The 24852-nt window shown below is 43.6% G+C and overlaps 1 protein-coding gene across 3 annotated transcripts in view; it reads right to left on the minus strand.

Moving 5' to 3' along the window:
- Positions 1 to 24852, minus strand: part of LOC134226633 (mucin-4) — an 817146-nt gene that overhangs the window by 502256 nt on the left and 290038 nt on the right. For all 3 annotated transcript variants that reach the window (XM_062707522.1, XM_062707532.1, XM_062707541.1), the window contains one exon: positions 18279 to 18452. In XM_062707522.1, coding sequence (XP_062563506.1) covers positions 18279 to 18296 — 18 coding nt within the window. In that variant the 5' untranslated portion in view covers positions 18297 to 18452. The remainder of the gene's footprint in view (positions 1 to 18278; positions 18453 to 24852) is intronic.

The raw sequence follows: 24852 nt of genomic DNA on the forward strand, positions 1-24852 counted from the left end.
CACGACTGAGTTTTTAAAGCAAGTATGCATCGTTTCACTAGTTTGCCGAAAAAACAGTTCGCTCCAAAAAGCGTTTAACATCAATTTGTCAGAGTATCCATTATTCAATGCGACAAACAACAACACACTGTTTTTAACAACAACAAAAAAAAAGAACGAAAGAAAACCCACGTTGATTTAAATTGATTCAACTCAGCCATGAGTGTTGAATTTGGTGCGTTTCAATTCACGGTTAATTTGAATCGTTCATGAGTTTTGAGATTTTGAGTTTTCACCAACACTGCTTGCAAGAGGCTTAGAAGCCTTCTTCTAATCAGCCCGTAAGCTCCTTTCAAGAGTCTCGGAAGTCCACTTTTAAGAGGCTCGGATTCCTCCTGTCGAATGGCTCAGAAGCCTCCTTTCAAAATACTCGGTAGCCTCTTTTCAAGAAACACGGAAGCTTCCTTTCAAAATGCTCATTTCAAGAGGCTCGAAGGCCTCTTTTCAAAAAAGTTGAATGTCTCTTTCCAAGAAGCTCGAAAGCCTCCTTCCAAAAGGCTCGGAAGCCTCTTTCCAAGAGGCTCGGAAACTTCCTTTCAAGAGATTCGGAAACCTCCTTCCAAGAAGCTCGGAAGCCTCCTTTTAAGAGGTTCTGAAGTTTCCTTCCATGACATTCGGAAGTCTCCTTTCATGAGACTTTTAAACCTCCTTTCAAACGACTTGTAAGCCTTTCAAGAGTCTCAAGTCAAGAGTCAGAAGTCTCCTTTCAAGAGACAAGAGTCAGAACTCCCCTTTCAAGAGACTCGGAAGCCTCCTTCCAAGTGGCTCCGAACCTTCTCTTAAGAGGCTCACAAGCATCCTTTCAATAGACTTGGAAGCCTCGTATTAAGTGGCTCAGAAGCGTTCTTGCAAAATGGTCAGAAACCTCCTTCTAAGAGCCTCGGAAGCCTCTCTTCAAGAGACTCGGAATAATCCTTTCAAGAGCCTCCGAAGTCTTTTTTCAAGACGCTCGACAAGTCCGCAAAGTATGTATAAATTTAATTGAAATTGAAAGTTTCACGTAACAGCAAAAATTTCAGACAACTTTTCGGAGTGCAATATATCCCGTAGGATATACCTCAATGAATGTAAAAGCTCAAAGGGGTACCTCTCCAGAAAAAGGTTGAGAACCGCTTAAATAAATGAATAATCCATTGTTGGTCATTTTTATCCGTGCATCTGAGCCTCTTATTAAGTTACATATATTTACCAGTGCCTTCTATCGAATCACTTGTATTATCTTCTCGTTTGAAAAAGAACTTATTTTTTGAGGAATACATGGTTTGTCTGCGAGTCCGGAAAGGATAATCGAACTTAAGTTCATCACTGCGAGTAACCTAGGAGTAACAAGAAAGAAACAATTGTTTTCATTGAAATGAAGAATAAACTTGAAATAACAACTATTTTGGGGAATTGGCTAATTATTTCACTAAAATTAGTGATACACTATTTGCTGTAAGTTGCATTTAGGTAGATAGGTAAGCTAGTTTCACACCAGTCGTACCAAAAATGAAAACAATTGTATAAAATCTTGACATATACAATTCTGTAAGCTTTTATGCAGATATTGTATTAAAACAATACAAATCTGTAAGATTTCAAAACAATTGTATTGAAATCTTCCAAAATTGTAAATGCCAAATTATTATACATTTTCTGTAAAGAACTTATGCAGAACTGTATTGACATGTTTTTGAACATATTTTTTTAATATTCCTTGCTTCCTTTACATCCTTGATGATTTGATCAATTTGATTTTTTCCCTAAGGAAATTGCTGAGTAAAAGTCCTAATTAGATTAAGGGAAAATCATAGTCTGGTCCATTCATATTGGACATTCAAATGACTTCTATTCGCTCTGATAAAATGGCGAATAGTAAATCCACTCTCGTAATGAGAAAATGCATTTCCGACTCCTACCCGGTTGAAGTTGATCGTTTTATTTAGCTTCATCAAACTTATAACCAACTGAAAGTTACTTTCCCGCTCCGTTCCTGGCATGTGTAGGTGGTTGGTGCTTCAAGGGAAGTTTTCCATCTGCTGTTTATTTTTCCGCTTCATGTGCTGCCGCCGCCACCGACAACAGATGCGTACTCTTATTCTGTAAATAAACATCGACAGACAGTGTGTCCGCTCTGGACCCACTGACTGCGAAAAAAAGTTGCTTTGTGAGCGTACAACTGACAGCAAAAGTTGAGAAAACGTAATTACATTGAAAGCAATTCCCATCCTATGGGTTTCCCTCTTTCGGCACAGCTTCACATCCCGACAATGATCAGATTTGTTGAATCTGTTTCTGAATCAAGCCCGGAAAAGTGCTAAAAATATTTGTCAACATGTCGTTTCTCCATCGGTTAAACAATAATCAGTGACTAAAGTTTAACTGGTTTTCGTTTTAGTCGAGAATTGGGAATGATGTTGACAGTACAGTTAAACAGATATAAAACATCGTCGAAAAATCGCTCACATAACTAACTATAGGTGTTGAAAAATGTATTCGGGAGCTATCTGGATCAACTGCCTAAATTCAACAAATCATTTAGCAAGTAATGCCGAATTGTGAGACAGTTGTTCATCAAGGACCAATACAGACAAATGTTTTGGCTTTATTGTGTATTTTTTTAATGAACTAGTTTGAAAGGTTTAACATTAGGAGACGTTTTAGTACAGCGTGCTCTGCCCATAAAAAAATCTTCGTTTGGTGTTAAATTTGACCCTGTATGGATTTGGTCAAGTATCAGTCGACACCTCATACGCATGATCGACATAAAATGTTTGGCAAACATTGATTTAGCACATTTAAGATTGTGCCGCACAGATAGGTAATGCTGCGTATTTTTATCAGTATTAAAAATAGTTGGCAACATTCTCACATTTCATATTCTGCCATTATGTCTACCTCAGTGAACTGCCATCAGCCGCAAATCCTGCCGAGGCAATAATAGAGTATTTGTCGGATCGTTAAATGCAAGTGCAGCACCCGAGCCGACAACGCTTCCCATTTCCCGCTTGACTGGCTGTCCGCGCATTGAGCCAACCAAACCCGAAAGTGCTCACTCGGTGGAACTAATGCTGGCAGTGCAAAAAGTTTCAATGAATTTACAGAATCCATTGGTTCGTTCGAGAGGATCCTTCCCAATGTAATAACGCACATACCGGAAAAAAGTATAAATTCACCACCCCAGTTTCATTGTGGAAAAAGTTATCACGAAACTCCTGGCGCTCGCAGAAGTTTCGATTCCAATCCGACCACCAAGCCCCATCAATAAATTTTCAACAAAACCCGAGAACGACAATTTGGAACTTTTGTCTCCGCCCCAAGTTTCCCTCAACTGCCGCTCTTCCATTGCCATCCACCATCTTATCGAACCTTACCACATCGAAGCGACTCAAGGACCGCACTACTTCTGATGCCATTGGTTGCCATTCGTAAGAAAAGGATGCAACTTCTTTCCATTTTTCGACCACACATAACAAGCATTTAATCAGCTCTTTCTCGGAATGGAAGCTGGGGATGAACTCTTGCCTTGAAAACATTGGAAAGAAATTCTTTAAAACTTAATGAAACCCCCTCCCCGTGGATCATTGTACTGCAAACCGAGTCGAGCGTACCGAGGAACAATCCGCCATATCGGCCTCGTAGACCACATGCTGATTTTCGTTATTAATAAAGTTTTCAATCCTTATTTTTCTTGCCTCTTCGTTCGTCCTCCACAATGGTTTCCTTGGTTTCTACGACTCTCTTAGGGAGAAAAAGTAAACTCCTTCAAACAGGAAACGGTCCTCGTGTCTTGGCTTCGCGGAACCACACAGGAAGGCTTTTCTGTGGCCTATGGCACTGATACCTTGCTTCACCATCACAGAAAACAGAACAATAAGCTCGAACTTGAAAGGTAGCGCAGCGAAAAACAAATTTCAATCGGAAATTGTCATCAGCTATTGACTACGAAGGCATATTTGTCCTGATTTCGATGTCTGTTCTCTGTGGTTGCACAGCATTCGATCCCGGAAGTGAGGTGAGCCTGCTGTGACAGCCTTTCACCCGCAGAAAGAAAAGCAGACACCGTTCGTTCCGTCTAGGCGTGAGGTTCATTTTGGCACAGCAGGTTCATTTCCGGTGTTCCGGTGTTCACAGTTTGAGCGTAAGTTTCGGGCGACGGCCACCGTGCTACTGCGTGTTTGGTGTTTCAGATTTATGCGAAAGCTCTTGACGAAATTTTGTGGAAAGTTTTCCACACCGTAGCGGAAGCTGGGTAGATTCTAAGAATTGTGGCGAGTGGTTAGGTGGTTTTTAATTAGGAATGGTGAAGAAAGAGGTGTCGTAGCCCAATTACTGGCTTTCTAGTAAAAGCCCCTTCGAAACCTTAATGCTTAGGAAGGAAAATTCATTTGGGCTCCTTTCCAGGACTCGAATTCCAATCTATTGACCTCACTTTTAGTATTTTGATAATACAGAGCTGTAGAATATCATCAACCAATACAAAATCTAACAATTTATTTTGAATGTGATCAAGAATTAAATGTCAGATTTGGGAATCAGATCCCAAACGTTGTGAGGTTGTGACATAAGACTGTTCTGAAGAGTAGCTGAAGAAGGATATACGTAGAACTGGAAAAATAATTTATTAAAATATACGCCTGGTGCTAGCCTTGGGCATGAGAAGAGAACGAAACGTTTTTGCAGCTGACTAAATACAGCCTGATCGATTACATTAGAATGTCCGTGACCCGGCCCAAGGTGCCAAGCTGCTAAAGTTGGAAAAGTGACTCAACGGAATCAAAGTAAGACAACTAAAGCATATCGAGTAGGTCTTCCATGTGTTGTCACTCGTCCATCCCTAGTAACATTTAGATTTTATAATGGTTTTATGGGAGCCCAGCTTCATTTTAATTTTTTTACCGGGATCTCAGCAATTTGTTGAACTTTTACCGAGATTCGCACAGCCGAGCCCCAGCAAACGTGTTTTTGCCGAGATTTCTGTCAAAATTGCTGAAAATCAGCAAATAATTTGCCGAAAACCAGCTAACAAACGTCATTTTTGCCGGGATATCAGTTTTTTGTTTTGCTGGGCAAACGGCTGTGCGGATTTTGCCGAGCTGCAGAAATAAAAACTGAGTGTGTGTAGATCAAGGTTTTCAAGACCGTTAAAAAATTAAAATGCTTTTTGGGATACTTCTCAGACACGACGCTATGGGGCAGTGTGCAGTTCATAGGTTCATTATTTGACGTTAAAGTGGTGCCGAAATTAATTTTGATTGAACTCTATGTATGAAAAAGTGTTCATTTTAGTACGTCATTGTGTTCATTCAGTGCACGTCCTCATGTGATGGATGTTTTTGCCAAGATGAATTCAATCATGTGTTCCTATCCAATCTGTCAAATTCACGATTCAGCCATCCTAGATTTTTGTACGGAATAGCCAGCGAGTTTGCTTACGTCTTGCACTGAAAATGAATTTGTCACCCCCGCCCTGGTCTCTTCCATCTATTATGACGAAGTGATTGAACCTTGGTTTCAACAACGGTCACACTCGAGTTCGATGCTTCATACGTCTGATCTGATGATTTTTACCAGAATAAAGTGTGCAGCGAGGTACAAATCTTGTGAGGAAAATTGTGAGTCAGCAAAACAAAAGTGCGTAACAACTTAAGCTTGCCGGAAGCAAGTGAACGAGCCTTACAAACAGGATGGACATATGTGCAGGTAGAAGTGCATCGAATGGGGAAGTGCATCGAATGAACACAATGACGTTTAAGCGGTGCGCTGTTTTCTAAAAATGAACACTATTTTATACATCGAGTTCATTCAAAATGAATTTCGGCACCGCTCAAACGTCAAATAATGAACCTATGCATTGCCCCAAACGGAGGAGGTTTGTTGGACAGTCATTTTGCTGAAGTCCACAAGGCTGATAGTTGTTTGGTCGAATATATTATTTGGACGAACAAATCAAACTCATCCAGCCGAAATACGTATGGCTGAAACTGTCACTTGGCCGAAATAGACTCGGCCGAAAAAGTAGTTTGGCCGATTCCGTCTTTTGGAAAAAAAAAATGCCGTTTGGCCGAAATGATCATTTGGATGAATAGATCATTGTCATTAAGCGGAATGGATAATTTGTGACGACCCCAACTACTAAAATTTCTTTGATGGGATTAGTAGTCCGATGCGGAGTCCGAAAGACATTTGGACGAAACTGTCACTAGAACGAAATGGACATACGTGCGAAAAAATCGTTTATCTAAGCTGGTCATCTTCTTGGCATTATATCACCAATGGAACATTGCCGACTTGCATCTTAGGGTCCGTACACTAATTACGTAAGCATTTTTTTTTTTTGGGTTTTTCAACCCCCTCCCCCCTATGTAAGATTTTTTTCCATTCCAGTTTTTTCAGCGCTTCCACAGTTATTAACTGCTAGGTTTCTAAGCCAAATTACCAATTTTACATTTGAATATCATGAAGCAAACACGATGATACTTTCATGCCCAGGAAAGTCTAAAGACCGGATCGGGAATCGGACCCAGCCACCTTTAGGATGTTTTTGCTTTGTAGCCGCACATCTTATCGCCCGGCTAAGTAAGGCCCTCCCAAACGGGTCATTTTGCCGAAAAAGATGTTTCACCTATTAGGTAATTTGGTCAGGCATGCCATTTTGTCGAAAAGATTATTTGACCCAAAAATCGTTTAACCGAATAGGTCTTTTGACCGAAATGGTCGTTTGCCTGAAAGTGCCAGTTGACCGAAAATGTCATTTGACCGAATGAGTTGTTATGTGTGTATCTGGATTATTCGAAATTAACAATTACCCAGTATTGTATAACCGTCAAATAAATCTCAGTGTTTTATCGAATGACAAACGAAACTGAAAAGGTTATGGTCCCAGTTTACTGCGGGTGTTTTTCTTACTGACTTTTGAAACGATTTGACCCCGAGAGAAATTGCTCGGTCCCAGAAGGGAACCCGCCTAAGCCCCAAGCAGCTGGTCTTGAGCCAACGGCCGCTTCCGGGGTGGGCACCAAAGGCCTTCTTTTTTCTCCCGGGTCCCAGGGCGGTATGAGTAGGGGAGAGTTTCGGATGTGGGAGTCCTAGTAACAAAATAGTATTTCAACTTACGGTGATTTATTGAATGAGGTGGGCGGCGGCGCACAGTGGGACCAATTCCAGAAAAGACGGTCAAAAATGTTAGAAGTGAATAAAATGGTCTAGCAGGCCACATATTATGATATTTCATTGAATGGATGGTTCATCTTCTCGGCATCACCGACCCGTAAGCTTGAGATCCATTACCGGAACGAGAGGTGGGGTACCAGTCGTCGCAAGCACGCTAACGTTCTCAAAGACAATGTGCTTGCACCACACCACGACCACTGTCAGTAAAACCGAAATAACTGAGCGGGCGGAGGGTGGCGGAACCTAATTTCTGCAGGATTGGATTCCTGACAAAAAAAATGAAACTACAGTGTGAATTTCATTGATGGGTACCGATGGGTACCTTTTTAAATTTCACAATGAATACAGCAAGAATATAATACAATAATAATTTAATACTTAATAAAGACCGAGTACTTTCTGCGCGATCAAACATAATTTACGAACGTATATGCGTGGCTTTATTAGTTTTTGGACTACACTTTGTGATGGTGCCAAATATAATAGGTTTGGGTCATGTATACGTTGTGGCCAACATAATGAAGCAGTAAGATAAATGTTACAAGATTTAACAGAATTAAAAATCGACAACGTGCTCAACTTGTATCGAGTGTAAAGGTATGATCCACCCGAATAAAATGACTCAAAACTATGTTTACATCATCGTCAAGTATTCTGCTAACAACCTATGACTCAAGTTATCAATTTGGATCATTTTGAAAAAATTGTTTTTGACCGTCTTTTTGAAGATTGGTCCTTCTGTGCGGCGGGGTGTATCTTCAAGGGACGTCAAGCAATAGCCGCATAAATCGATAGCGTCGTCGTCGAGTACGTTAGCGGGTGCCTCGACGGGGCGTGGTAGGGTCGGCAGGGGCTCGCTGGGCACCACGAGGCTCAGGACGGACCGAACGAATCGGTGCCCGGGAAGTGACGTCGTTTGTCGGCGAAGCACAGGATCCGGTGAAATCCCGTTTTGGTGGTTAGGTGTTTCGTAAGCGATGGAACAACAATAGCCGAGGGCCGATGATCTTTCCCTGAGGGAGTCGCGACGGGCTCCACGAGGCTCCGAACAGACCGAACGAATCTGGATTAGTAACAGTCTTTTATGCGGAGTCTTTCACATACAAATTATTAGGCCATTTTTATGAACAAACCAAATCCATCTGTCCGAAAGACATTTGGACGAAACTGTCACTAGAACGAAATGGACATATGTGCGAAAAAATCGTTTGTCTAAGCTGGTCTTCTTCTTGGCATTATATCACCAATGAAACATTTCCGGCTTGCATCTTAGGGTCCGTACACTAATTACGTAAGCATTTATTTTTTGGGTTTTTCAACCCCCCTCCCCCCTATGTAAGATTTTTTTTCCATTCAAGTTTTTCAGCGCTTCCACAGTTATTAACTGCGAGGTTTCTAAGCCAAATTACCAATTTTACATTTGAATATCATGAAGCAAACACGATGATACTTTCATGCCCAGGAAAGTCTAAAGACCGGATCGGGAATCGAACCCAGCCACCTTTAACATGGTTTTGCTTTGTAGCCGCAAATCTTATCGCCCGGCTAAGTAAGGCCCTCCCAAATTGGTCATTTTGCCGAAAAAGATGTTTCACCTATTAGGTCATTTGGTCAGGCATGCAATTTTGTCGAAAAGATGATTTGGCCCAAAAATCGTTTAACCGAATAGGTCTTTTGACCGAAATGGTCGTTTGCCAGAAAGTGCCAGTTGACCGAAAATGTCATTTGACCGAATGGGTTGTTATGTGTGTATCTGGATTATTCGAAATTAACAATTACCCAGTCTTGTATAACCGTCAAATAAATCTCAGTGTTTTATCGAATGACAAACGAAACATACACGTTTTGATTATATATCTTTCCGAAACTGAAAAGGTTATGGTCCCAGTTTACTGCGGGTGTTTTTGTTACTGACTTGAAAACCGCAAAAAGAAATTGTTCGGAAGTGCGCGATGGAGGACGAGACCAAAATCTTAAGATACAGCCCATTCGATTTGGAGCTTCCGGATGCGGGTTTACCTCCAGCAGTTGGAGGTGGAGCATTGTTTCGAAACTAAGGCTGAAGATGAAAGTTTTTGGGTGACGCCGGCCAGCGCAACGGCTCAGGTGATAACGGAAAGTAATAAGAAAAAGGCTGTGCGAGTGAAGGAGGACAATAAGTGCCGTTCTGTATTGATTTAGGGAGTGGCTGAAAGCCATCTTGAATACGTGAAAGACAAAATGAGTCCCAAAGAAATATGGGATAGTTTGCATGACGTGTTCGAACGAAAAAGCATAACTAATCGGTTTTTGCTTAAACGTCAGTTCCTATCGATGCGATACAGTGAGGGTGAAAAGCTTCAAGAACATTTTTTGGGCTTTGATCAACTCGTGCACGAGATCAAGGGCGCTGGTGCAAAAATGGACGAAGAAGACATCATATGTCATCTCATGTTGACGATGCCTCCGTCGTACGACGCCGTTGCTACCGCTATGGAAGCGGTTCGGAAAATTTGACCATGGATTTAGTGCAATGTAAATACTTGGATGTCGAAGCCAAGCGAAGGGGCCAGCGGTTGGAAGCTGAGCCAGAAGAGGCTGCGTTCGCCGGCAAATCTAAAGGCAAGTGGAAGTGTTTTGGATGCGGTGAATTTGGCCACAAGAAAGCCCAGTGTCCTCGATCCAACGAAAACAAAAGTGGTGGCTCGGGGAGTAGTCAGAAGTACGGCAGGAAAACTTTAGTGCAGAAAGCAAATGTGGGTGCGAAAGCGGTTTCGTGTGTGGCTTCTGTGAAAACCGCTGCTGCTGGCAGTTTAATTGATGCAAAGTGGGTTTTGGACAGTGGGGCCTCCAAACATATGGCGAACGATAAATCGATTTTCGAAAGATTGGAAAAGCTAGACACGAGTGATTACTCAAACGGCAAAAAGTGGTGTAAATTTGCTCGCTCATTATAAGGGACGCATTGTTGCTAGTGCGTTAGTGGAAGACGGAAAGATTCGAGTGATTAAGAAGATGTATTATTTATCCCGGAACTATCGTTGAACCTCCTATCGCTGCGGCGTTTGGAGAATACTGGTAAACGTGTAACATTTATTGGTGGAATGGTGACCGCCTCCGGAATGAGTTATTGGCTGAATACTAAATGATAATAAAATGATAAGTTCAATCCCTGTCAAGGATGTACCATCAGATGCCTGTGTATCACCGGATGAACGGGCTGATCTGGAAGAAGCTCGTGGTGAACATGACGGAGCTGCGGCTGAAGAATCGGACTCGGACGACATGCATTCCCTCGAAGATGAAGATTTCCCTACATTGGATAGTGGTGCTCGTAGAAGCCAACGGATAGTTGCTCCGCCGGCTTGGCACAACGACTATGAAGAGGACATTACAGCGTTTGCGCTCAGTGCTGAGGAATTCGTTGAGGAGATTCCGTCTGACGTGAATGTGTTTTCGAATGATTAACTGTAAATCGTCTGTGATTCCAATGGAGCCGCACCTGAAACTTGTTAAGGAGCAGAATTCTACGCATTTCACCAGCAAACCATATAGTGATTGATTGGTTGCCTTATGTACCTGATGGTGACATCACGACAGACGACGAGACGAGCAGACGAGCACTAGGTACACCTGAAGCGGGTGCTTCGGTACCTACGAGGTACGATGGACTACCAGCTTGTGTATCGACGGCATTTGTGGGCAAATGCTGGGTAAAGCGTACCATTGGTACTTCGCGTACCTGTAGGAATAAAATAGACCCCATCTGCGACGAAAAGGGACTAGCGATTGGAAACTCGGTTCGTGGAACTGCAAATCTCGTACTCGCCGATGTGCTCAAGGACCGTGGATTCGGCATCGTAGCGCTGCAGGAGGTTTGTTGGAAGGGATCAATGGTGCGAACGTTTAGAGGTAATCATACCATCTACCGGAGCTGCGGCAACACACACGAGCTGGGAACAGCTTTCATAGTGATGGGCGATATGCAAAGGCGCGTGATCGGGTGGTGGCCGATCAACGAGAGAATGTGCAGGTTGAGGATCAAAGGCCGGTTCTTCAACTTCAGCATAATCAACGTCCATAGCCCGCATTCTACGCGCAGCTGGAACGTGAGTACGACAGCTGCCCAAGCCACGACGTCAAAATCATCATAGGAGATTTGAACGCTCAGGTTGGCCAGGAGGAGGAGTTTAGACCGACTATTGGAAAGTTCAACGCTCACCGGCTGACGAACGAAAACGGCCTAAAACTAATTGATTTCGCCGCCTCCAAGAATATGGCTATTCGCAGCACCTACTTCCAACACAGCCTCCCGTATCGGTACACCTGGAGATCACCACTGCAGACAGAATCACAAATCGACCACGTTCTGATTGATGCACGGCACATCTCCGACATTATCGACGTCAGGACATATCGTGGAGCTAACATCGACTCTGACCACTATCTGGTGATGGTTAAACTGCGCCCAAAACTATCCGTCATCAACAATGTTCGGTACCGACGACCGCCGCGGTACGACCTAGAGCGACTGAAGCAACCTGATGTCGCCACCGCATACGCGCAGCATCTCGAGGCACCGTTGCCGGAAGAGGGTGAGCTCGATGGGGCCCCTCTTGAGGACTGCTGGAATACAGTCAAAGCAGTCATTAATGACGCAGCGGAGAACAACGTCGGGTATATGGGACGAAGTCGACGGAACGATTGGTTCGATGAAGAATGCAGACAGATTCTGGAGGAGAAGAACGCAGCGCGGGCGGTCGCGCTGCAGCAAGGTACCCGGCAGAACGTGGAACGTTATAGACGGAAGCGGAGACAGCAGACCCGCCTTTTTCAGGAGAAGAAACGCCGCCTAGAAGAAGCGGAGTGCGAGGAGATGGAACAGCTGTGCCGTTCTCAAGATACACGCAAGTTCTATCAGAAGCTCAACGCATCCCACAAAGGCTTCGTGCCGCGAGCCGAAATGTGCCGGGATAAGGATGGGAGCATCTTGACGGACGAACGTGTGGTGATCGAAAGGTGGAAGCAGCACTACGAGGAACATCTGAATGGCGCTGAGAGTACAGACAGTGAAAGTCAAGGCAGCGGAGGAGATGACTACGTCAGTTCAGCGGACGATGGAAGCCAACCAGCCCCCACCTTGAGGGAAGTTAAGGATGCCATTCAACAGCTAAAGACCAATAAAGCAGCTGGTAAGGATGGTATCGGAGCTGAGCTCATCAAGATGGGCCCGGAAAAGCTGGTCACTTGCCTGCACAAACTGATAGTCAGAATCTGGGAAACCGAACAGCTACCGGAGGAGTGGAAGGAAGGGGTTATATGCCCCATCTACAAGAAAGGCGACAAACTGGAGTGTGAGAACTTTCGAGCGATCACCATCCTTAATGCCGCCTACAAAGTGATATCCCAGATCATCTTCCGTCGTCTGTCACCATTAGTGAACGAGTTCGTGGCAAGTTATCAAGCCGGCTTCGTTGACGGCCGCTCGACGACGGACGTGATCTTTACTGTACGGCAAATCCTTAAAAAATGCCGTGAATACCAGGTCCCAACGCACCATCTGTTCGTTGATTTCAAGGCGGCATACGACAGTATAGACCGCGTAGAGCTATGGAAAATTATGGACGAGAACAGCTTCCCTGGGAAGCTTACCAGACTGATCAAAGCAACGGTAGATGGTGTGCAAAACTGTGTGAAGATTTCGGGCGAACACTCCAGTTCGTTCGAATCGCGCCGGGGACTAAGATAAGGTGATGGACTTTCGTGCCTGTTGTTCAACATTGCGCTAGAAGGTGTCATGCGAAGAGCCGGGTGTAACAGCCGGGGTACGATTTTCAACAGATCCAGTCAATTTATTTGCTTCGCGGATGACATGGACATTGTCGGCCGAACATATGCAAAGGTGGCAGAACTGTACACCCGCCTGAAACGTGAAGCAACAAAAGTTGGACTGGTGGTGAATGCGTCAAAGACAAAGTACATGCTTGTGGGCGGAACCGAGCGCGACAGGGCCCGCCTGGGAAGCAGTGTTACGATAGACGGGGATACCTTCGAGGTGGTCGAGGAATTCGTCTACCTCGGATGCTTGCTAACGGCTGACAACAACGTTAGTCGTGAAATACGAAGGCGCATCATCTGTGGAAGTCGGGCCTACTACGGGCTCCAGAAGAAACTGCGGTCGAAAAAGATTCGCCACCGCACCAAATGTGTCATGTACAAGACGCTTATAGGACCGGTTGTCCTCTACGGACATGAAACATGGACAATGCTCGAGGAGGACTTGCAAGCACTCGGAGTATTCGAGAGACGGGTGCTTAGGACCATCTTTGGCGGTGTGCAAGAAGACGGTGTGTGGCGGCGAAGAATGAACCACGAGCTCGCCCAACACTACGGCGAACCCAGTATCCAGAAGGTAGCTAAAGCCGGAAGGGTGACGATGGGCATGACATGTTGCAAGAATGCTGGACAGCAACCCTGCAAAGATGATATTCGCTTCTGATCCGGCAGGTACGAGACGGCGTGGAGCACAGCGAGCGAGGTGGGCAGACCAGGTGCAAAACGACTTGGCAAGCGTGGAGCGCATTCGAGGATGGAGAGATGCGGTCTCGAACCGTGTATTGTGGCGTCAAATTGTTGATTTAGTGTAATCTGGGGTGGCATTGTGCATCTCGAATCGAACGTAATTCTATCGAGTCGAACATGTTTGGCATTACGGGTTTCGATTCGATCTCGAAAACGACTCATTGTTCGAGTATGCTCGAGGGGGTACAAGAATAACGAGATGTTTTGGCATTATGGAAACTCGTTAGCACACTGAAAAACGACTCAAGTCGAATGAAAAACACTCGTCACCTTTATAACTTTCGAATGTTGTTCGAGAGTTTTTTCTTGCTGAAAGTTTTTAATTATATTTGTTATTATTTCTCTACGGGAAGAGAATAAATGTTTTATTATTGTCTCTTGAGGAAAAGAATGTCATTAGTATACCAACTTTTATAGTTTCCAGACAATATGCAATCTCTAATTATCCCGAAATCCGCGTAAAAACGACTTCAACTAAAATCGTATTTTTGACGATTTCGATAAATCGCGTGATAAATCTATGAGGAAAATCTGCGTAAAAACGTGTATATTCCAAAATCTACGTAAAAATAGATGATTTAAATTAAAAAAACGCACATGAGATGACCCAAGTACATTTAATTGAAATACATGGAAACATCAAAGTAACTTATTATCGAATCCTTTTTTAACTTTAAATTATTTAGCTCAAATTTGGATCTGTGGCATAGACTCGAATGAACATAAAACTTATAATTTGTGTCGTAACAATATCTCAATTTACAAAACATGTCGTATCGGCATAATGTTTTAATCGGTTGCTCAATAAATAATATTGTTCTTAAAGTCATTGAGCACAATTTGCTTGTTTATAAATTAACTGCCAATTCATGCCCTGAAGGATGCCTTTCCAACAGGCAACATGCTACACGCAGATGAAATTACTCTTATTCTCTCTGTTTACTCACATTCGCCATGCGCTGAAGGTTGTCTCTCCAGCGGGCGGTATACTAAACACGGAGACAGATATCTCTTATTCTCTCTGTTTACATTTCGTTTGACAGAACATACTCGATTGAACTAGTACAGCACCATTCGAAATCTTGTACTGCGACTGAATGAAGTCGAACGAAATAGATAATGCCGCAATTTTTTCGAAACGAATCCAAAAACTTACGAATCGAGTGATTCGATTCGAGATGCGCAATGTCACCCCTGTTTAGATTTAAACTAAATAAATGAATGAATGACAGTGCGAATAACTTTCGGTCTAATAGTCTGTTCGGACAAATGATATATTCCGCCAAACAAGTTTGGGCCTAGTGGCCTTCGGCCAAATGGCATTCGGCCAAACGGCCCTGCCCTAGTACGCTAGGCATAACGAACGTTGGGCATTATGTACGTTAGGTGTTATGGATGTTAGGCATAAAATGCTCCAAAGAGCAGCAAATTATATAAAGAAGACAAAATTATGCCTAACGTCACGGACCCCCAACAAACAAACCTTCATTGGAATGATCACTCCTACAAAATGTTCGAATCAAAATTATTCCTCTCATGACTCGTATTTTTTTTTTAATATTCGGACTTGATAAATAATTAACTTTTGTTTTTGCACTTGTTTGGAAACACGTTTATACCACTTCAAATCGTCCAACAAACTGAAGCTAATCTCCTAATCCTGCTGCGATTCCAATATTTTTCGAATTCAATCACACCGCTTCATTTTCAATTATCCTATGCTTGCTGCGATTGAATTCCATTGTTTGAATTCTACTCGTTCATTCACACCATCTGTTTTCAAATATCCTACGCCTACTCCGATCTACCCCATTAATCTTTTATCATGCCCATTCAATTACACCATCTATTTTGAATACCTTATGCCTACTGCGATTCAAATGTATTCATCCCTCATCCTCGCCTGTACCTGCCTTTTTGGAATAAATAATCTTTGTTCCGATTCATCTAAATTATTATTATTAATATTTTTATATAATCTCATTTAAATCTTATTTTGAGAGTTTCTTATACGACTTCAATTCATAATATGTATTTATTTATTTTAATCCTTGCGCTTCCCTACAATTCCTAAATTCGAATACAATAGCTCCAAAGGGCGTATGCTGCCGAAGAGATTACATTTCTTTCGTCACCAAATCATTTCAAATATCTAATGAGCTAACCACTAACGACTATTAGGTCAATTCGGCCACAATGAGTTTTCAAATCCCTCATTCACACATCGAAAGTCAACCCAATCGAATCACTGACGTCTCATGACGGCGTTTAATATTTCACAAGCCACATTTCCACAGCGTTTCCCACAAATGGTCCACATTTCCCCAACCCTCTTCCCAACGGAACGCGTCCCAATCCATTCACAAATTGATTTATGAATCGAACTCAAGCGTCAAAATGTGAGCTGGCAGCAGGTGCCACTGTCAGCTTCGATGAGAAACACCTTCCCAAACTAGGCAGAAGGTAGTCAAAATCCAAGTTATGATGTGTTTATTGCCGACAAAGTTCTCTCCTGTTGCGATCCCCACACCGATTAGAACTTCCACGAAAAGCACGCGTGAGCCGTGGGCCTCGAAATGGGAATCAATAAAATTTTCATGTGAGTTTTCTTTCCTGCACCGCCCCCCTCCCACTCCCAAACCTTTTGCTCGACCACAAATAACGACATCGCAAAGCAGTTTGGCGCTTACGCCTCTCGCCGATTATTGCACAGCGCCAGCCACCATCCAGCCAGCAGACGTCAACCTGGAACGAAAGCGAAATGTCGAAAACGTTACGTGATCGGCATTTCCGACGACTCACACTGGGAAAGAAACTCTTGTATTTTTTGTTTGACGTGATCTTTAGATCACTTGCATAGAATAAATTCTTTAACTTTGACCACGGTCTTTTACATAATCCACAACGTAATAAGTAAAATAATCAACGCAGGCACATGATTTGTCCAACAATTCAAAATCCTTTCCCAGTGTGCGCAACCGGGCTGTACTGCCATGGCCAAGTGGTGGTCATTTTCTAAATTGAGTGGTCGACCTTTCACCTATTACCGCGTTCCACCCCACCGTGCACTCTTCCCCATCGCTGCCCATGGCGGCCTGTCATCCGTTCTGGGCCCGGAGTGTGCCGAGCGCGGCTGGAAATGGCACTAAAGTTTGATGGTCGTGTCGTAAATGGAATGGGTTGCGGAAGGAGTGCGGGTATTATCTAATTAATTTGGCACTCCGTCGGGGGGAGGGCGACCGGGCGGCCATCCACTGAAGTGGACTTTGAACGAGTGGACGTTTCCGGTATTCTCGGACAGAAGATTGAGTGGAAATTGTGGTTAACCGAATGTCTAAGCGATGCTCAAGGCGTGTGACTTGACCTTCGCAGTTGAAGTTGGTATAATCTAAAAGTTTGTGGCAAAAGGCTGCGGATATACACTCAGCGAAACTGGGTTAATGAGATTAGTTTGATTTTCGAATGAATTTTGGACTAATGAATGTTCGTTTGTTCCCAGTAGAAATTCCTTCAGATTAATAGCGCATACGAATTGAAATTTTGGTACGGTCTAAACATTATTTCCAACTTCATATATTTTTACCGCAACACAACTGAGCTACACCAACGGTCGCATCATTTATAGACCAACATTTGAAAAGGGCGTAACAGCCAAAATTTATTCCTTCTGATTCTTCGTCGACATATATAGCTTTTTATGCGGACGAAGAATCAGAAGGAATAAATTTTGGCTGTTACGCCCTTTTCAAATGTTGGTCTAGATTTGACCTATGAATTTCCCTTCGGAAACTTCGAATACCGTTTCGATGTGGATATCCACAAGGTGAAACCGTCAAAATCTGATATGTAGTCCAGTTTTAAATGACTGTGTCCTCATCAATCATTCAATAGGGTTGCCACTAATCATTTTCACACAATTATAGCCATCAGTGGACCAGATCCATAGCAAAAAATGTTAGATGCACAGTTTTAGATTGATTGCGGTAAACCGCAAGCCTTCTGTGCGGGTCGCAAATGGCAAGCCGTTAAAACTTTCTGTTTGCTTAACATTATAAAAAATTTGTTACGCTGTATTTTTTTCACAGACTGCTTCAATTAAGCACAAATTTCCGGAAAAAAATAAACAACTGGAGGTAAAAATCCTATAATTCTCGGTCATCAACCCTCAAATTGATAAACCCATTATGTGAAACTGGAAAATCTGCCATGAGCACGAGCAGCTTTTTTTATTAACCCAGTTTCAAATACAGCAAACCACCCGTCCGTGTGGGAACAAAAAGCTTATGATTTAAAAATGTAATTAAAATGTGTGCCAACGCACCGAAGCAGAAGCACCGAGTCTATTCCCGTTCTGCTGAAAATGCAAGCTCTGCTGTGGAAAAAGAGATTAAATAGTCCGTCAAACATAAATGGATGGCGCATACCACCACACTGCACTCTACCGCACCGCATCCCGGTATCAAATGCGAAAAAGCACTGCTGCTGCCGCCACAGAATTGCCCAGATTCTAAGGAAAAGCTACTTACCGAATTTACAGCAGCCATTTCGATGTCCTATTGCGAAGGAGGCGGCAGCGTTGGTCCTGATTGGTAGCAGGGCGGACAATGCCGACGGGTGATCCAAGGTGGAACGGTAGAATGGTGGCCGGCTTGGTGAGGCAGAGGGTCTTCGTTGTCAGCAGTGGGCTAGGCGCGATTGTTCTGGAATAGAGAGAAGAAAAAATGTTGAAATTCGCTAATTGAAATCTCTGTATAACTGATTTCGAATGGGGACAATTCAATTTATGCATTAGGACAGTGCTTCTCAATTGATTGATAAAGTTTTGAAAACTGTTTAATTTTTTATTCTAAAACTTTGTGTTGTACATAATATGCATGGCGATCAATAAATCAAAGCCTAAATAATCTTGCCTACTACATCCAGCACAGTGTATGAAGGGCTGTAGGACAAAAGGTCAAAAGTGCAAAAGGACGAAGGAACTCATTTTGAAAATCGTTAATGTAATTTATCTGATCGAGACCAAAAATAAGAATGATATATCAAAAATATACTTCTTAACTATATTTACAATCAACAGGTTCGCAAACCCCGATGTAAGATGCCTAATGGACATTTTTTTTGAAAAACTGTGTAGCTCCGATGCATGAGGCTTGGAGCTCACTTTAGAGCGGCTCGTAAGCTTGCTTTCAAGAGGTTCGAAAGCCTCATTTTAAGAGGTTCGAAAGTCCCCTTCTGGAAGCTCGTAAACCTGTATTCAAGAACCTCGGAAGTATATTTTCAAGAGGCTCGAAAGCCTCTTTTTAAGATTCAAGTTTCCTTTCAATAGGCTCGAAAGCCTCCTATCAAGAGGATTGGAAGTCTCTTTTCAAGAGACCCGGAAGTCTACTTTCAAAAGACTCAGTAGATTCTTTTCTAGAGACCCGGAAGCCTCCTTTCTAGAGACCCAAAAGCCTGCTTTCAAAAGAATCGGAAGCCTCCTTTCAAGAGGTTTGGTAGCCTCCTTTCAAGAGGCTTGGTAGCCTCCTTTCAAGAGGCTTGGTAGCCTCCTTTCAAGAGGCTTGGTAGCCTCCTTTCAAGAGGCTTGGTAGCCTCCTTTCAAGAGGCTTGCAGCCTCCTTTCAAGAGGCTTGCAGCCTCCTTTCAAGAGACTTGGAAGCCTCCGTTCAAGAGGCTTGGAAGCCTCCTTTCAAGAGGCTTGGTAGCCTCCTTTCAAGAGGCTTGGTAGCCTCCTTTCAAGAGGCTTGCAGCCTCCTTTCAAGAGGCTTGGTAGCCTCCTTTCAAGAGGCTTGGTAGCCTCCTTTCAAGAGGCTTGCAGCCTCCTTCAAGAGGCTTGGTAGCCTCCTTTCAAGAGGCTTGGTAGCCTCCTTTCAAGAGGCTTGCAGCCTCCTTTCAAGAGGCTTGGTAGCCTCCTTCAAGAGGCTTGGTAGCCTCCTTTCAAGAGGCTTGCAGCCTCCTTTCAAGAGGCTTGCAGCCTCCTTCAAGAGGCTTGGAAACCTCCTTTCAAGAGGCTTGCAGCCTCCTTTCAAGAGGCTTGGTAGCCTCCTTTCAAGAGGCTTGCAGCCTCCTTTCAAGAGGCTCGGAAGCCTCCTTCAAGAGGCTCGGAAGCCTCTTTTCAAAAGGCCCGGAGGCCCTCCTTTCAAGAGGCCCGGAAGCCTCCTTCAAGAGGCCCAGCCTTCTTTCAAGAGGCCCGGAAGCCTCCTTTCAAGAGGCCCGGAAGCCTCCTTTCAAGAGGCCCGGAAGCCTCCTTTCAAGAGGCCCGGAAGCCTCCTTTCAAGAGGCCCGGAAGCCTCCTTTCAAGAGGCCCGGAAGCCTCCTGTCAAGAGGCCGGGAAGCCCCCTGTCAAGAGGCCCGAAAGCCTCCTTCAAGAGGGCCTGGAAGCCTCCTTCAAGAGGCTCAAGAGGCCTGAAAGCCTCCTTCAAGAGGCCCGGAAGCCTCCTTTCAAGAGGCCCGAAGCCTCCTTCAAGAGGCCCGGAAGCCTCCTTCAAGAGGCCCGGAAGCCTCCTTCAAGAGGCCCGGAAGCCTCCTTTCAAGAGGCCGGGAAGCCGCCCTCAAGAGGCCCGGAAGCCTCCTTTCAAGAGGCCCGGAAGCCTCCTGTCAAGAGGCCTGGAAGCCTCCTGTCAAGAGGCTGGAAGCCTCCTTCAAGAGGCCTGGAAGCCTCCTTCAAGAGGCCTGGAAGCCTCCTTTCAAGAGGCTCAGAAGCCTCCTTTCAAGAGGCCTGGAAGCCTCCTTTCAAGAGGCCTGGAAGCCTCCTTTCAAGAGGCCTGGAAGCCTCCCTTCAAGAGGCCTCGGAAGCCTCCTTCAAGAGGCCTGGAAGCCTCCTTCAAGAGGCCTCGGAAAGCCTCCTTTCAAGAGGCCTCGAAAGCCTCCTTTCAAGAGGCCTCAGCCTCCTTTCAAGAGGCCTGAAAGCCTCCTTCAAGAGGCCTGGAAGCCTCCCCTTTCAAGAGGCCTCGGAAGCCTCCTTCAAGAGGCCTGGAAGCCTCCTTTCAAGAGGCCTGAAGCCTCCTTTCAAGAGGCCTGGAAGCCTCCTTTCAAGAGGCTCGGAAGCCTCCTTCAAGAGGCCTGGAAGCCTCCTTCAAGAGGCCTGGAAGCCTTTTTCAAGAGGCTCGAAGCCTCCTTTCAAGAGGCCTGGAAGCCTCCTTCAAGAGGCCTGGAAGCCTTCATTCAAGAGGCCTCAGCCTCCTTTCAAGAGGCTCAAGCCTCCTTTCAAGAGGCCTGGAAGCCTCCTTCAAGAGGCTCGGAAGCCTCCTTTCAAGAGGCCTCGGAAGCCTCCTTTCAAGAGGCTCGGAAGCCTCCTTTCAAGAGGCTCAGCCTCCTTTCAAGAGGCCTGGAAGCCTCCTTCAAGAGGCCCAAAGCCTCCTTTCAAGAGGCTCAGAAGCCTCCTTTCAAGAGGCTCGGAAGCCTCCTTTCAAGAGGCTTGGAAGCCTCCTTTCAAGAGGCTCGGAAGCCTCCTTTCAAGAGGCTCAGAAGCCTCCTTTCAAGAGGCTCAGAAGCCTCCTTTCAAGAGGCTCGGAAGCCTCCTTTCAAGAGGCTCGTTAGCCTCCTTTCAAGAGGCTCGGTAGCCTTTTTTCAAGAGGCTCGGAAGCCTCTTTTCAAGAGGCTGGGTAGCCTCCTTTCAAGAGGCTCGGTTGCCTCCTTTAAAGTGGCTCGGAAGCCTTATTTCAAGAGTATTAAATACCTTCTTTAAGAGACTCCGAAACCTTATTCTAAGATACTTGGAAATTTGGTTTCAAGAGGCTCGAAAGGCTTCTTACAAGAGACTCGGAAGCTTGATGCAAAACTAAGTTATCACTAAATAACGAAAACAACTCTGGATAATTGATCGATTATGGATACTGTGGCTCCCGTGTGTAAAGCAAGGTTGATTATTTCCTATTTTAATATTTGACATAACATGTCAATTATTTGCTTCATTATAATAATCACACTTACTGTCATTTGACTCAATTTTTCTAGCTTTTAATAGAACCTACACTGAAAACCAAAACTACCCAAAAGTGGGTTGTTTGCACTCAAAACCGTGGTTTGGGCCAATAACCCAAATTTGAGTAAAATGACTTTTCTGGCACTAGGTAGTTTGCCTTTAATCCCATGTAAACAATTTACCCAAAGCTGAGTTTAATTTATCCAAAGCGGACCTTGATCAACCCAAAATGGAGAATACTGAATTTACTCAAATTTGGGTTATTGGGCTGAGCAACCTCGGTGAGGTGTTTGCATCTTGCTCTAGTTTTGATAGCAATCATGGGAAAGAAAGGGAAAACTACCCAAATTTGGGTAATTTTTTTCTGCGATATTCTCAATAGTGCGTATATTGAACTCAAAGTTTGGGTTGATTTATCTGTCCGTGTATAATATAGGTTCCCAAACTTTTGGATATGCGACCCACCTAGCAGAATCCCATATTGCTTGCGACCCACCAGCACCACACGCAAAAAAAAGCGTTCATGAATTCGTGAACTAACAAGTTCACGGTGTATTTTTTCGTGAACAACAGCCACGGATTCGGGAACACAGTCACGTTTTCTGGAACGTTCTGGAAAACGTGACTGGTGTTCCCGAATCCATGAATTAAATCACGGTGTATTTTTGCCTGTTCACGAATTCGGGAACGCTTTTTTTGCGTGCAGGTACCAAATCCATTGATTTTGTGAAATTGGATAAAAATGAGTTCGCGTTAGATTGGACAAATTATAATAAATTACTTTATATTCCATCATTGTATTTGTCAAAAATCCGCCAATTTTTTGGATTGCATGTAGATTGGATTTGGATAGAATTTGAATTGAATTTGGATTTCAATTTGATGAGGATTGGATTTGAATTAGATTTGGATTGGATTTGAGATCAATTTTCACTTCAGTAATAATTCGCCTAAAATTGTATATAAAGAATAAATATTGTCCTTTTGGCCTGCGCTCCGCCAAAAAGTTATCCGAATTCCAGCATAGACTAGTCTAAAATCAAACACGAATTGTTCTGTAGCTCGATTCCGATTGTTACTGAATTAGAATTATTCAAACAACTTGGAAGTTTATGAAAATACTTGTAGGCAAAGTGACATAAGTGGATAATATTACGATACATTTTCGTACAACCCCTCTACCTCTTTTCGTCGCAATAATATAGACGAAGAACGTGAAAAGGGCAACGATTTCACCGTCAATAAAGTCATTCACAGCTCATTCCAAGCGACAATATTTTGGATCTCAATCATCATCATCATCTTCACACTGCACCACCCCCTCAAAGCATCCGAAACGGAAATACCACGACGACAAGAGCAGATAGCCACTTGCTGAAAATAAACAGTTCAACCATTTGCCTTGCTAGCTCTCCGAAAACAGGTTGTCTGGTTGTCCGACAACAAATCGTAAATAGTGCCCTCTCGGTTCAACAGATTCTCGGTTTTCCGGTTGGCTCGCCTCCTCGCCTCCTTTAAACGTGAATCATAACTTTTCAACGCTCTTAATTTGTGTCTGGTTGGCCGTCTCGACCCCGATAGGACTTCAACCCGACGACGATGGACGAACACCCCAATGATGGTGCTCTATAAGTGGTATAGGCTTCTCAAGTTGTTTTAGTGGAAATATCCTCTTGAAAAAAAAAAAAGAAACTACTTATCAACACAGTGGCGCAAAAAAGCATTTCCAGAATTAGCCAAGGCTTAAATTAAATGTGGGTCGAAATAAGATTTTTAGCGAAGTTACACAATCGAACAACCTGTAGATTTCATGTTATTTAACATAGAAGCTTCTAGTTTCTATAATGCTCGTATATTCCTCTTCAGAACTTTGAAATGGAGTCGACATAAAACCAGCAGGTAAGTTATATGACAGTTTTGGGCAAGATCTATAAGCTGTCAAGCTTTGCAGAGTACTGTATAAAACCCACATGTAACCTTTACTCCAGGGGACAACTGCACGACTGCCCAGTAATATGAAGTTTTGCACTATTACTATCGATAAAATAAACAAATATCTAATCCCGTACAAATTATTTGACCACTAAAGAAATCTTTTCGCTTTGCGTCCAGAAAGAATAAATCTCAGACAGTATTTTCTTCGACTGAAATTATTGTATAAATAGGGTGGGTGTACCAATCGTCGCCATAGTTAAGAACAGCTATTTTTTTAAATATAAATAAAAGGCATGTGGGTGGTGTTGATATGTCAAATGAAAGGTTTCCCATCCTGCTCCTTAGAACAAATGTGAAAACCGCATTGAAATTCGTGATAGTACCTAAAATTGCTTAATCCATGATAGGAACGCATGTACCAGTTGTGGCACTATTCATAATTTTGGTTCCTTTTATGGCAAATCCCATTGTTTTCTTATGAGATTGACCATAATGGGAGTGCTCCAGATTGTGGGCTTCGTGGCGGTGTGGTTGGCGATGTCAATCGTCTAGACGCATGTGTTATGGAGCGTGGGTTCGATTCCCGCCCCGGTAAGGAGAAAACTTTTCGTGATCGAAAAATCCTCCACCGGTCCACTGGGTGTTATGTGTCCAGTCCGTTGTCTAGGTGTTAAGGGTTCAGTCTGTACGATCTATGGTCGAAGACGGTGTTCCAGTATTTTTTTTAGTGCGACAACTGGTGCAAAGGACGACAAAAATTAAGCAAAATCGTACGACGTTGCAATTATTTTTGCAATAAAACCATTAAGGTTAAGGTTTGGACCAACATAAAACTTGCTGGTTATAAAACGGTTCTGAAATAAACAACATCAAACCTCTAGTTGTTTAAAATGCTATGATAGGGCCAGTTTAGCAATAACAGTTTCATACAGGCATATTTTATGCATTTTCAATGGAATAATGATTTTCAAAAGTCTTGCATATACATTATACATTCTTCACCTTTTCAACGGTAAGATGTGTCACCCTGATAAATATCATAAACATCAATGTATCATTTAAATAATCAAAGAGGTAATTAGTATTGAAACTGTCCTCAGAAGTAATTACTAAGACCTCTATTTTTTGACCCCGGAACCACAGAGCTCGGATTCAGAAGGAAACCGGCAGCAAACCCCAGACAGCTGGTCTTGAGCCAACGGCTGCCACCGGGGTCCGAAAGACCTCTTTTGGTTTCGGGTCTCA

This window comes from Armigeres subalbatus, chromosome 1 (genome assembly GCF_024139115.2).
Source record: "Armigeres subalbatus isolate Guangzhou_Male chromosome 1, GZ_Asu_2, whole genome shotgun sequence".
Lineage (NCBI taxonomy): Eukaryota > Metazoa > Arthropoda > Insecta > Diptera > Culicidae > Armigeres > Armigeres subalbatus.